We start from the raw sequence: 12,813 nt of genomic DNA, 5'->3' as shown, positions 1-12,813 counted from the left end.
TCATCTCTAAACCATAATGTAGTCCAGATTACTACGACATACAAAAACCGAGGTTTGGATTCCAAGGAGCTGCCAACATTGGTGGATCTACAAAGTAGGTACCTCAGTAGGAATCAGACCAGTGCTCCACCTGTGCTCTATTCTAACAGGACAATGAGCAGGATCTCTCAACATTTACACAGTACAAAAGTAATTTCATAAATAATAATTCAGTGAATTGTTCCATAATTAATAATTGTTAATGATGCCGAAAGAGGCATGATAATCCCCGCATTACAATTTTCAGATATCTCACACGAAGTTTCCTCCCTCCTAGAGAAAGAGGACTTGCATTCTTTCCAAAACTATTTTTATACCACTCCTATAAACACAGTTTATTCCTATTTTCCTTATAAATGCCTACAGTTCTTTTAAATGTTCGTTACCCCTTGGCCTCAAATATATTGTAGTAAATAGTTCTCAGGACTAAGCAGAAACAATATGAAAAGCTATTAACTTTTTATTTTGAATTTAAATTTCTTTTTATGTCCCCTTGTCCTAATTTGCTTAATTCCAGAACAGACATTTCCATATACATCAGCCATTATTTCTTCATGTCTCCAATTTTTCTCCTCTCTAAAATAATCAGGTGCAAGTTTTTCAGTATTCCCTTCATATACTCCCTTCATATATATATATATATATATATATTTTTTTTTTTTTAAGTATCCTCTTTGTTCCCGCTGTGTCATCTTTCATCAATGGCTTGTCCTAGATTCTCCAATTATATATACATTAGAAGTCCACTTAGAGATGATCTCTCACATGGAACTAGTGAGAAGAACTCTGAGAAGACAGCTAGCCAGTTTCTCAACTCTCTTTCATTTTATCCCATCTTAAAAATGATAAAGCAATCCAAGTTGAATTTTGAGGGACAACAGTGCTAACACATGGAAAATACTGTGCCAATACATATTATTCACAAAATCATTCTACACCAAGGTTGACTGAAGAGTAATAACAAAGACAGGGCTAAGAGAAACCTTAAGAGGTAATTCAGTCCAATATTAATCCATGTCTCCTCTGAGTTGCCTTCAGCAGGGTTTATGTCTTCCCACTCTCACCCCAAGCAAAAAAACTCAGTTGAGGAGCCAGTAAGGAAAATGAGCAGTTCAAGTTATTCTCTCTGCTGTTCATCACTTTGCTTACCTTCCTGCTTTCGTTATGTCAATCTGAAGTTTCTATTTTCTCCTAAGAAGTAAATAACTATGTGTTTCTCTGCAAGTTTTGTACCTTTGTTGCTCATTGCAATTTTTTAAATCAATCACTAATAAATATTAATAAGCAATGATTTTATTATAGAAACATCCCACCCTTAACCTTCTGACTTGATAAATGAAATAAATTATTTACTGATTCCTTCTATAATTTTTCCTCCTCTTGTAACAGCCTCCCTCCAAGGACGTTTTGTTGACTGAAGATTTAACTGTACTCTCATTATCTCCCCTTTTTAAGTAGCTAATGTGATCTAGACAAATCTTTCTTGACCTATATTAAGATGATTTTGGTCCAATTTTTACACTTTTTTAAAATCAACTTATTAATATTAATCTTCTTGTCAACAGGAACACAGAATAACCATGAGAGCTTCCTTAGCAAACACATTCTATCTACTTCCCAGTCTTATGAGATGGGAGATATCATGGTTGTGTCTTTTTTTTAATTAAAACAGCAAGAAACAGAAAGTTGACGGTTACTATGTCAGGCACAGTACAAAAGACAATGTACTTTTTTTCTGATTTCAGATTTCCTCTGCTATTACCACAAGCTCTTCTGAAGTCCTGCAGTTTTGACAAGGTGGGGGGGGGGGTCTGATCTCCTTCACATATTCTCTGCACAAACATAAGCAATGTAGGTTGAAAGTGAGCCTTGTAAACAGAGCCTTTACTTCATTTTCCTTCATCTAAGTTTTTCCAACACTGATATACCAGGTATGACAAATGTGTCCTCAGAAATTACTTTTGTCTCTTACTGATACCGTACTGTAGGAGGATGTAATGACTGATTGTTATTGATACCTTCTGAGTAGTCCAGAGAGATTTAGACTCCAGGGATCAGATCCTCAGTCAGTATAAACTGATGCAATATCTGAAGAACTGCACAACTAACAGCATTATGTTAACCACTCATCCTGGAGATGTAACACAATTTCTGGTGAAATCAGCAGGATTTCTTCTATCAACTTGAGGTGGGGATTTTATGTCTAAAGTGAGTATTTCTTGAGAACTTTTCTTTTTTAAAATAATATATTTTTTAAAAAACTTATACCCAGAGTTACTATTAAGACTTTTTCATGGACTGAATTAAAACAAGGAGAAAGAGTGAGTGAGCAAGCGAGTCTGTCTCCCCCTCTCCCACTCCAGGGACATAACCTCTCCCTCACTGTCACTTCCAGAAAGCTAATAAAAGTAAGTCTGTCCTTAAAGGAACAGTTAGGCCATATTATAAACCGGGTATGGGGAAACACTGGAAAGGAATGGGACTGTTCTTTTCAAAGTAGCTAGCTTTTAGATCAGTTTAGCTGTATCAAAACTATATGCCATCAGTCTTCAAACACACAATACACACAAACACTTATCCAATTATGAAGCATCTCTGTTCAAAAGTAGCAGAGGATGGCAGAAAAATCAGGCAAACAGTCACTTACACCTCATGTTCTCAAGAAAACAGCCTTAAAACTCAAGCAACCCCTGCACTKAAACCCTGTATTGTTATTATGATAGTATATTAACATAAGCCAATACAGCCCTTCACAAGAAGTTCTCAATCCTGGACCAAGACGTAAAGCAATGATAAACTATGCCAGAAACTGCATAAGCAAGGGGTGGGGGGGGATCAGTTATCATGGGATAACTGATCAATTTTCCCACACGATACAGACCATTCAGTCTACCATATTAATATAAATGCAGAAGCCTTAAGTAAGCCAGAAAATACAGATAAACAAGAAACTGGCAACACTTCAGAATATTATTTAAGAGCAGAGAGGCTGAAGAACTTCAAAATGACTTAAAGGAGTAATATAGATGGAAAATGTGATGGTAGGTTACAAGGTTGCAATATAGTGCCTAATGGGAGTAATAATGTGAACTCTAAAGAGCAGGTTCTAAACAAAACAAAACTTCTGAAGTAAAAACACAAATGTGTCTTTATGGTTGGCTAAATAAAAATGGTTTTGCTCTGAATCAGTCATTTGCTGAACACATTTGCAATAGAAAACATACAAAAATAGACTCAGCTGTATTTGACAAAAACATTAACAAATAATTTCAAAAGCTTGTATGGCTTTACAAAGGGTTTGTAATCCATTTCATAGGCTCTTGTTTGGACTAATAAAAATACTTGGTTGCTTTCCAGATCACTCAGTAGAGATCAAGTCACCATCCAAGTGCAACGTACAAACATACTGAAAAAGGAAGTTCCTGTCTTGAAGGCTTTTTTTGGAATAACATTTTACTACCAAGAAAAACAAATAAAGGGAGGGCTCAAAGCAGCTTCTGTCCTTCCAGAATTCTAAAAAATCTGAAAAAAAAAAGGTAACACATCATCCTAATTTTCTTTTAGTTGTACTATCCACTGTAATTCCCAAGCAATGAGCTTCTGCAGCTTTCCTCTTACTTTTGCTTTATGGGAGGGCTGTATGCATAATGTGTGATCTACCAGGAGAATTAATTTGGTTCACACTGCACACCTTTCTTGACCACTGTGCTATTGCGGGTGACCTGAATGAGTTATGCTGGAGACAGCAGACTTTTCTAGAGGCTATTTTTTGTGTGGCGTCACTTTATCTTCCCCTACTGTAACGCCAACCATTTAGGCACATAAAGGGTGGGAGCAAAACAAACTGGGAAACTGGGAAAACTTGACAGCTGTCAGAAGAACAATTCAAGCAGCCTGCTCTTTGCCATCCTCTTTCCCAAGRTGCCTTTAAAAACAGGCAGCAGACTGGACAAATTGCTGTACTGCAATAGCTCAGGGACTTACTGGAAACTTGCAGCTCAAGAACGTATTGCGCATGCAGTCAGCTCAGTCACTCAGCAAAGAGAGCCCACAGCATATGGCTGCTGCCATTACCAACAGCTACATAGTCCACTCACTGCTAGGATCGGCTTCATGCCCACCTACGAGAAAGATCAGGCGTTAAGGCCACAGAAGTCAGTTCCCCTTGCCCTAAGGGACAGGGGACGGCCAAACTCCTTTCTGCTCTGCTCAGCATTGCATTGAGAACGTACTGCCTTCCTCCCCCTTTCCAATCAGCTCCACAAGTGCTTCTACRCTTGCTTGGTTCCTGCTGAGACTAAAGCCATTAGTACCCATTATTTGGCTGAATTTCTATTTTCCTTTAGTGTTGCATGGAATTTTGTTTTCCAAAATCCGTGTTTTTAATCTCACAAACTGCTCCGGGTAAGGGAGAGAAGAGGTAACAAATAGAACTTAAGTTCAGTTGGTTTTGTCCCCCTGCCTGACTTTTCTTTTGGTGCTAATATGCTTGTTTCCAGCTGAACAACGGCCTGCACACAGCACCGTTAGCCAGCTTTAAATAAATAAATTAATTAATATATTCCAATCATCTTTTATTATCAGATAGCCTACTGCTCCTGCATGATATTCATCTGAACTAACACGCACAAGGAGGAGGATGCTGATGCTAATGTACACTCTGGTGGTGCTTGTCTCCTCTAGCAAAGTGATGTAATTCACTACATTTCTTACATTTCTTCTTTTCCCATGTGCTAGCCACCAGTCTGCCTTGTTCCAGTTATGACAACAAATGTACAGCTAGATATGCTTTTCTTGCTTTATACTTTGAAGGCCCTTCCACCCAAAATCTCTCTTTTCATGGAATTTATTCTTAATTATATCCACATACTGGACATTGCCCGCTTTCTACAAAACTTCACCTTAAACTAAGTGAATTCCACTGCTTGGCAAGTTCTAGGTGCCTTGTTAAGGTTCTTCCTGGATCACCTGACAGGCTCTGAGGTTTTCCTTCAGCTGACAATCACTCCAGGGTTTTAGCCCTTCCTAAAACAGCAAGACAACTCTCTAGGCTTGTGCGAGTCACAGACTCCCTTTCTTGTTTCACTTTTTGTGTACTCCTATTAAATGGCACTTCCCTGGATATTTATGTGGGGTATAATACACTTAAAAGGCTTATACTAAAATTTCATATTAACTTTTAATTCAACTTTGATGAAGGAAGCTTTCCAAAACTCCAAAATGCACCAAAACCTTCTGTCTGAGATGAGGCCACTTCTTGTCTCATCTAATTTTCAGTAACATGCGCTGTTCTAGGTACAAGAGGAGGTCCCGTTTAAATCTTTTCTAATGATTTCCACAACATTTCAGTTCCTTGTGGTTGTTTTTGTTTCATTAATCCATTTAAGGATCACTTATATTCACTTGTGGTAACAGCCAATGACAACATCTTTTGAAAAATTGGAATCATAGCAAAGTTGTGCTGTGACCGACTCCCATTTCTTCAACATAACCAGCTTTGAGACTTGTGTAATGTTTCACTCCAACCCCATTTTCAAAATGGAGTTTTAAAACTTTTTAAAGTTTTAAAATACACATTTTCAGTACAGCCACTTGCTTATTAAAAATATACTTTTGACAGCAGCTAGATATTAGTGTGCTGAAACCACCAACTCCTAAAGCAAACATTACTGTTATTTTATTCCCTGATACCCTGCATATCTGTACCATCTTTTGCTGGTTGTCTTGTCTGAGACTGTATGAACTCTGGAGCAAGAGCTGCATCATGCAAGCTTGCCTCATGAAGAGCATGACTAGGTGCTACATTAATACTAATATTTAATAGTAATTCCAGTCATGAAGATGGGATTTTCCTATGCATACAAGCTTTTTTTCCCTTCCTGTGTACTCTGAAGGGAAAAAATAAAAATAAAAAAAATCTAGGCTAGAAAGAACACACACATACAGAACAGACTAAGCTATGAAGAGTATTACTGTCCTGAAATAGGACTACACAACCAACACAATCCACATAGTTCAAAAGCATTCATTGCAATCCAAAAATTAGTAACTGCTTTCATTGTAAAGTTTTAAATGATTCTTCTAATACTTTTTGAAAAATCAATGTCTAAATCAGCTATAATTTAAAAAGCTGTCTAAAAATTTTGAAGTGTGTATTTTTCTAGAAGTTTCAAAATTACCCTTTCCAATTAACAATTTCTGTTTTGACTAATTGGGTCCCCCCCCCCCAAAAAAAGGGTTTTTTGATAAAAATTTCCTAAACCAACTCAAGTAATAAGTTGTTTTTCAAAACATGCTTTTGTTTTCCCAACAGCATCCTCCATGTGGAAGTAGAAACTCTCAGAATTAACAGAAGGTGTATGCGGAGGAGGTGGGAAGTTTGGAAAGAGTGTTCCAAATGCCACATCTATCATCTGTATTACTAATATGTCAGATCTGGTGTGTACGAAGAGCTAACGATGAGGGTATGAATTTGATGAAATTTCTGTACAATAAATACTTCTCATGATATATGATCCCTGAAGTGTTAACAGTGTTGAAAACGTGATGAGGTGTCAATTTAAAATGGAAAGATTGTCCTGAGTAAGGAACAAAACAGGATTCTGAACTGCAAGGGAAGGACTTATTTACTACATTTTACTGAATAGCAGTGTGAAGTTAAAAATACAAACAGCAAAGAGAAGAGTGCAGCTTTAACAAAGAGATAGAGAACATGTCAGCTCGGGAAGCACCAAGGACAGGCCAGCTCTAGGAAGGAGGGGCGCCTCTCGACTTCTCTCTAGGTAAAGGTCCACTCTGGCAATCCAGAACTGCTGAGCTGGGCCCCACGCTCCCATAGCAAAATTGTCTGTCAGAGAAATCCTAAGAAGCCAGGCAAGCGACTGATGTCTGGTATAATCTAGGTCTGCAAAGTATTTTTCTTCTGTAACTTTGTTTCCAAGTTTTATAATCAGAGAATTACTTCCAAGAAACTACCCCAAGAATGTTGCAGATTATTATAACTGTCTGCAATCTGTAATAAATTTGGAGATCTAGGCTTTATTTCCCAGCAAACTGCACAGCTCAGTTTGGGGGCTGGCAGCATTGTGTCAGGACACAGAGGCAAAGTCTCAGTTAGTTTACTTGAACAAAAGTCCCTCCAGCAGCAGATACAAGGTGGAAACATCTTGCATATTTTGGGGCAACCACATGTTGTGACTATCTCCCTGGCTCTTCTTATTTAGGGACCTATACCTTAGGTCCACTGAAAATATATGAAAGAGCTAGAAAAATCTCACATTGCCATGATCCCAAAGGTCAGTATACAGCTTTCAGTGTTAGTTGTCCAGACAAATGCCTAAGGAAAGCAGAAAGAGGTGGTGGCAGTTGAGGGAGTAGTAACATCTCCATGACACGCAGGCATATGCACCTCAGATAATACTTTATATGTCACTGTCATGCCAGTACGGGTCTTTTCACTTCCTCTTTATGCACCATAACTGGGCCGTAGTTGTACCAGTATTACCAGAATGAAAGGTCTGTGGGAATGATTTAATCATTTGTGGCTAGTGATCTACCCAAGAAGGTCCTTTGTTTCCTAATTTTTTTTTTTTTTTTTTTTGCCATGAGGCAAAAAACAGGATGTTGAAGGCAGTGCTATCAATCACTTCATTGGGAACAACACCATACGCCAAAACCTATATTAATTATCACAAGAGCATCACACATGCAAGCACAGTCATCTACCTCAGCTATTCAGAAAACTTAGTCTGTCATCTCATGCATTTTCCCCTCCAGCTTTGTTTACATCCTCTGAGATTTACATTCCTTCTTTAGCCCATGCAAAGGCAGAGATATTCCTGGCATCAGTGCGTGCATTGCCATGGTTACCTGGTTCATCTGCAGCATAATGGGTTGGTCTATGACCTGACACTGCAGCTCCAGGAGAGCGTTCCTCCCTTGTCCACTGCTTTCCAACCTTGCCTGCTACAGCCCGTTTCCCAGAAAATCTGAATGTAAGCCATAGCAGGGCATCCCGTGCAAACTCTCAGAGAGTCTTCAGCATATTTTTGTGCTTAYATAGGTTGTCTCTAAGCATGCTTTTTGGCAGGCCCAGTCTTTGATTTTCAAGCAATTTTTCCAGCAAGCCATCATCAAAAGCATACCTGCAGATACTACCTCCTGCATTTTGTTTGCAGATGCAATATTACACTTGAAAGAGTAACCTCAGAAGCATGCTTACAAGAACATCTATGACTACACAACAACCTGGGTCTGCCRTGAAAGAACAAAGGTTTTGGGGGATCAGAATGATGAACATGAAGTCTCAAATGAGGGTTTCAGATTAGGGGAAGAAGAAAGAACAGTTTCCTCCCACAAAAAGCAGTTCAGGTTTTTGTGGTGTTACAAATTTTACAGTACAACTTGAATAAACTGTAATCTACTGAAATATTAAAAAGCCAGGTATTAAACCTAAATAAGCTCTCAATTAAAAGAAAAAAAAGTATAAACAACAAAATATTGATAAAATATAATGAAATATAATGAAGACAGAATTCAGTTCAAACAGAAAGCATATGCATCTCCACAGCTGGCTCAAATTTTCACTGAAACAAAACTTAATAACTTTATTTTCTAAGCAGTATCATTCTCGCAGGTTTATTCCAGGCAATATTTGTAACAAAATAGATGCATAAAGTGTTATGAAGAATCCCTACTCATTTCATTCCTGTGTTCCTATCATTTTTGTTTCTAACATACATAACAAATTTGAGTCTTTGGCCTATTTAGAGAAACTTAAAGCAATGATGTAATCTTTGGAAATGGTATACTGAATGTGTGTACCACACAATGTCAAGTCAAACACATCTGTATCTTATGGTGATTCTGAAAACACAAATATCAATGAATCTCTGCGAGGAAAGCAAAAGCTGTCAAAATTCTAAATGGTTTAGTCATATAGTCATGCAAAATAAAGTTGTGAAATTCTCCAGACTTGGTTTAACATGGCTGAAACAAAGTGGGTAATTTGTCTGCATCTGAACAGCAAAAAAGATCAGTCAAATGAAAAATCTACATAAAAATGACCGATTTGTATGCTTACCTTTTCCATTTATTGTTAATGCTGATGCAACTGTGGCTGTTACTGGCACTGGTAATTGTGGCACTAACGGATGTATCCTTGGTCGGCTCCCCATCCTAGCACGCTCCGTACCAGGTCCTAATAAAGCTCCCACTGGTTTTTCTGCTGCTACTTCTGGTGCTACAGAATCCTCTTGATCCTGTTCAATGTGGTCCATTTTATCGGGGCTTTCATTCTGGAAGCCATCAACTGTTGTCCGGCTTTTAATTGGACTTTTGGGCACTAGGATTTTAATACCTGATTTTGCAAGGTCCATATTTTTCCTGCCAGAAAGAGATGGTGAATTGTTTTTCCGGAACTTCTGGGTGGCAGTAAAAAGTTGATTATTTTTTGACTCATGGTCTTTACCCATAACTAAAGATTTAGTGGATGTCTTTGAAAAAGAACTATTGGTAGATCTAGAAATTTGTTTTCTGGCATTATTTGGAGAGGTCCTGTTTGTCCTGGTTAATGTGCTTTCTTTTTGCTTTTCATTGTGACGTCTGTTAAATTCATGTATATATTCCTCACAATTAACAAGGTGCTGTTCTGGCTCCCAAGTATCATCTTCACTGTCATATCCTTTCCATCTCACCAAATACTCCGTTTTCCCCTTCTTGTTTTTCCTCTTGTCAACAATTCTTTCTACCTGTTGAAAAGGAAAATGAAGGGTTAGATATGGGTAATGTATAAAAATAAATGTAAGTCAAGTAAGCAACTTGCGCACAAATTATTTTCAAGTGTAGATAAATTCAAAACTATTGTTGTAGTTCTGTACTTCCATATAGTAGCTCCATAGCTTACAGTCTTTCATTGGTGACTGGAAATGCATCTTTTAAAACTTTGTCATTACTTCCATCTAATACAAAATGTTCTAAAATAACAAAATTATTCTTCAGTAAATATTTTGCACGTACAAGAGTATGATTGTGACATATCACAGTTGACAATTATGGTGAAGCACTGGCCCCAGCAAAGCTTTGACACCAACTTCAATAGGGATAGGATTTCACTCTGCCAATATAGATAGTGTGTTTAAATATGCTGTATAAACATAGTTTGTTTACCTTACCAAACTTATGAGTTTGATATTATTTGAATAATTTAATTAGCATAAGGCATAAGTGAGAACTTCTTGCTTATACTGAGCTGTTCTTTGGTTACCAGGGACAATACTATACAGTTCAGAAATCGGGGCAAATACACAAAGTCTTTTAGAGGCCATTCTTCCTGTGAAAATGGAGAACTTGTTTTGGCCAGAGTCTTTGATACATATACTTGAACAAATTACTATGCCTCACTATCTGCAAATAGAGATGATATTTATGTCACAAGTATCAAGCATAAACATGCTACAACTGCATGCGGGACCCACAGGCTAGAGGAATCCAGGCACTGCGGTAAATCAGACAGGGCGGACAGCAGCAGCTGCACAGACAGAGGCGCATGCCTCGTGCCAGATCTCATACCACTCGTGCTAGCCCCACAGGAAGGGAATGCCTCTGCAGAGAGAGAGATGCAAGTGCAGTCTTAGGACCACCACTTTTTATCATTTCACTTTTCCTACCTAAACTGCTCCTTTCAGTAAACTCTCCAGCCCATTTCATTTCAGTTAAAGGACTAATACAGCTTACCTTCCCATTTCTGTCTTCCTTTTGGTTATTAAAAAAAAAAAAAAAAAAAAAAAAAAAAAAAAAGTGATGGTGGTGGAGAGCTACTGCTTATTAAGTAACTTCTAATCCCAGGCTTTCCGCTGTATGAGCGAAGACATCCATGTAAACAATGATCGCATGTACCCAGGCTAATCTCCGAAGATTATTAACTTTTACTGGAGTGCTGTTGAGCTAAGTGGAACGCCTGCAGAGCAAGTTGGAACAATGCAAGCAACATACAAATACATATGTTATTATTGAATTGTATTATGGCTGACAACAGAATCTGTTAAGAGTGAGTCTTAATTTTGAATTTATGGGGCATGTTATCGTAATGTACTGCTTGGTTTTCAACAGTGAATTCAAAATTTAAATTAGATTTCATTATTATTTTAACCTCAGCAGCAATGTAACTATACATCCTAGAACTTCACGTGATAGCTTGCAGGTGTTTACCATGCTATCCTATCATTAGGATGCTGCAGAGTTCTGTTTGCCGAGGTGTTAAAACACAGAACAAAAAACTCTCAGACTAGCTCCACCTTTACCTTGTTCCTCAAGCGTATGTCACTGCTAACTCAACACACTTTAGACAGAGTAACGCAAAATAAATTGTCCAAATATTAAATATACAAAATGTTAAAATATAGTAAAACTATTTTTATTCTGGCCATTGCACTTTTTAATAATGTTACTGACTTCTGAAAAACATACAGCTAGAAAAAGATTAAAAGGAACTTTTATTTTTTCATGAAACTATATTTGAGAACATCTTAAAAATGCTACCCTAAATAAAATAGTCACCATGGAGGAATAAGCCATCAAAAATTTTTTAACAGACACTGACTAAAAAGATCTTAGAGTATTAAGTCAGAAATGTTAAATCAAAAAAAAAGAAGAAAAAAGAAAACTCATGAATCAGGAAAAAAAAAAAAGACATTTATTGCAATGATCTTGCTTTTCTCTTCCCCCCTCTTGCTCTTCTAAAACAGAGTTCTTAAATATGAATCTCAGAGAAAGAGCTTGGCTACTAGCAGATATTTGTATTTTCTATCAGGAAATCTTAACAAACCGCATCTATCATTGGACACAAAGTTCTACTGATGTCTTTTAATAGTGGAAGGCCACCCATTAAGGACATGTCCTTTTGAAGCAGGAAGTCATTCTTCTCATCCAAAAAAACCCCAGACACCTTGCAGAGATAACAGATGAACTCTAGGACAGGGGATGTAAAAATCTATTCCTAACCAGATGATTTATAGCACAAACAGAAATGCATGCGGGAAACTGTTATATTTAGCTGTATTGTCCAAGTGTGCAACAAAATCTACTTTGGACATTGCTCTTTGTGATTAAAAAAAGATTTTGTTCTAATACTGTTTAGTTCTTCTTGAAGACATCTTATTTCTCTAATTTACAATACAAAAATGATAGTAATTAAGCTGTGATACATGATTTATCACACAGTTTTAGAATTTTAGTGATGGACATCTTCGATTGCCTCAACTTGCTTAGTCTAGCTTCCCTAGGTTTACTTGAAAAACTGCTCAGGAATATTCCACTGTGATGCTTTTGTTGATCATAACAGCCACAGAAGTGTTTCTCTTCCAGATTTGGGAAGAGAAAACTCTCATGCTTCCATAATGTACACTGAGTTAGTCATCCTGGACTAGTGGAAGATTTAAACTCCATTTTATGGAAAGGGACTACAAACTTGTGCTTATTCCTCTTTTGCTACTGAAAAAGAAAGCTTCCCCAAGTCATTTATACACATTTGACGCCCAAGTAATTTTATACACTTTGATACACAGTGGTGATGTGACATGAAATATAATCCAAGACACCTCAAAGCCTTCTATTAGAAGATGCTTAATGACTTGCATCCAAATATTAAAAGGATAAAGAACATTACAGAGGAGAAAAACAGAGGTCAGTGTTCCCGCTTCCTGACATGTCAGTGATGGTGCAGCCTGAGGATACAGCTAAGCTGATGGTGTAGCTAGCTGACACCAAAACAGGCAA

The 12,813-nt window shown here is 37.5% G+C and overlaps 1 protein-coding gene across 3 annotated transcripts in view; it reads right to left on the bottom strand.

Annotated features, from left to right (window-relative positions):
* The window catches only part of CDYL (chromodomain Y like), a 105,810-nt gene that overhangs the window by 45,555 nt on the left and 47,442 nt on the right, over window positions 1-12,813 (bottom strand). For 2 of the 3 annotated variants that reach the window (XM_026069569.1, XM_026069570.1), the window contains one exon: window positions 9,122-9,788. In XM_026069569.1, coding sequence (XP_025925354.1) covers window positions 9,122-9,788 — 667 coding nt within the window. Of the gene's footprint in view, window positions 1-9,121; window positions 9,789-10,514; window positions 10,533-12,813 lie in introns of those variants that run through there. The other variant, XM_026069572.1, reaches the window with a different exon arrangement.

This window comes from Apteryx rowi, unplaced genomic scaffold (genome assembly GCF_003343035.1).
Source record: "Apteryx rowi isolate R43461 unplaced genomic scaffold, aptRow1 scaffold_3, whole genome shotgun sequence".
NCBI lineage: Eukaryota > Metazoa > Chordata > Aves > Apterygiformes > Apterygidae > Apteryx > Apteryx rowi.
Note: the sequence above shows the minus strand (reverse complement) of the source record. Positions and strands in the feature narration are given on the sequence as shown.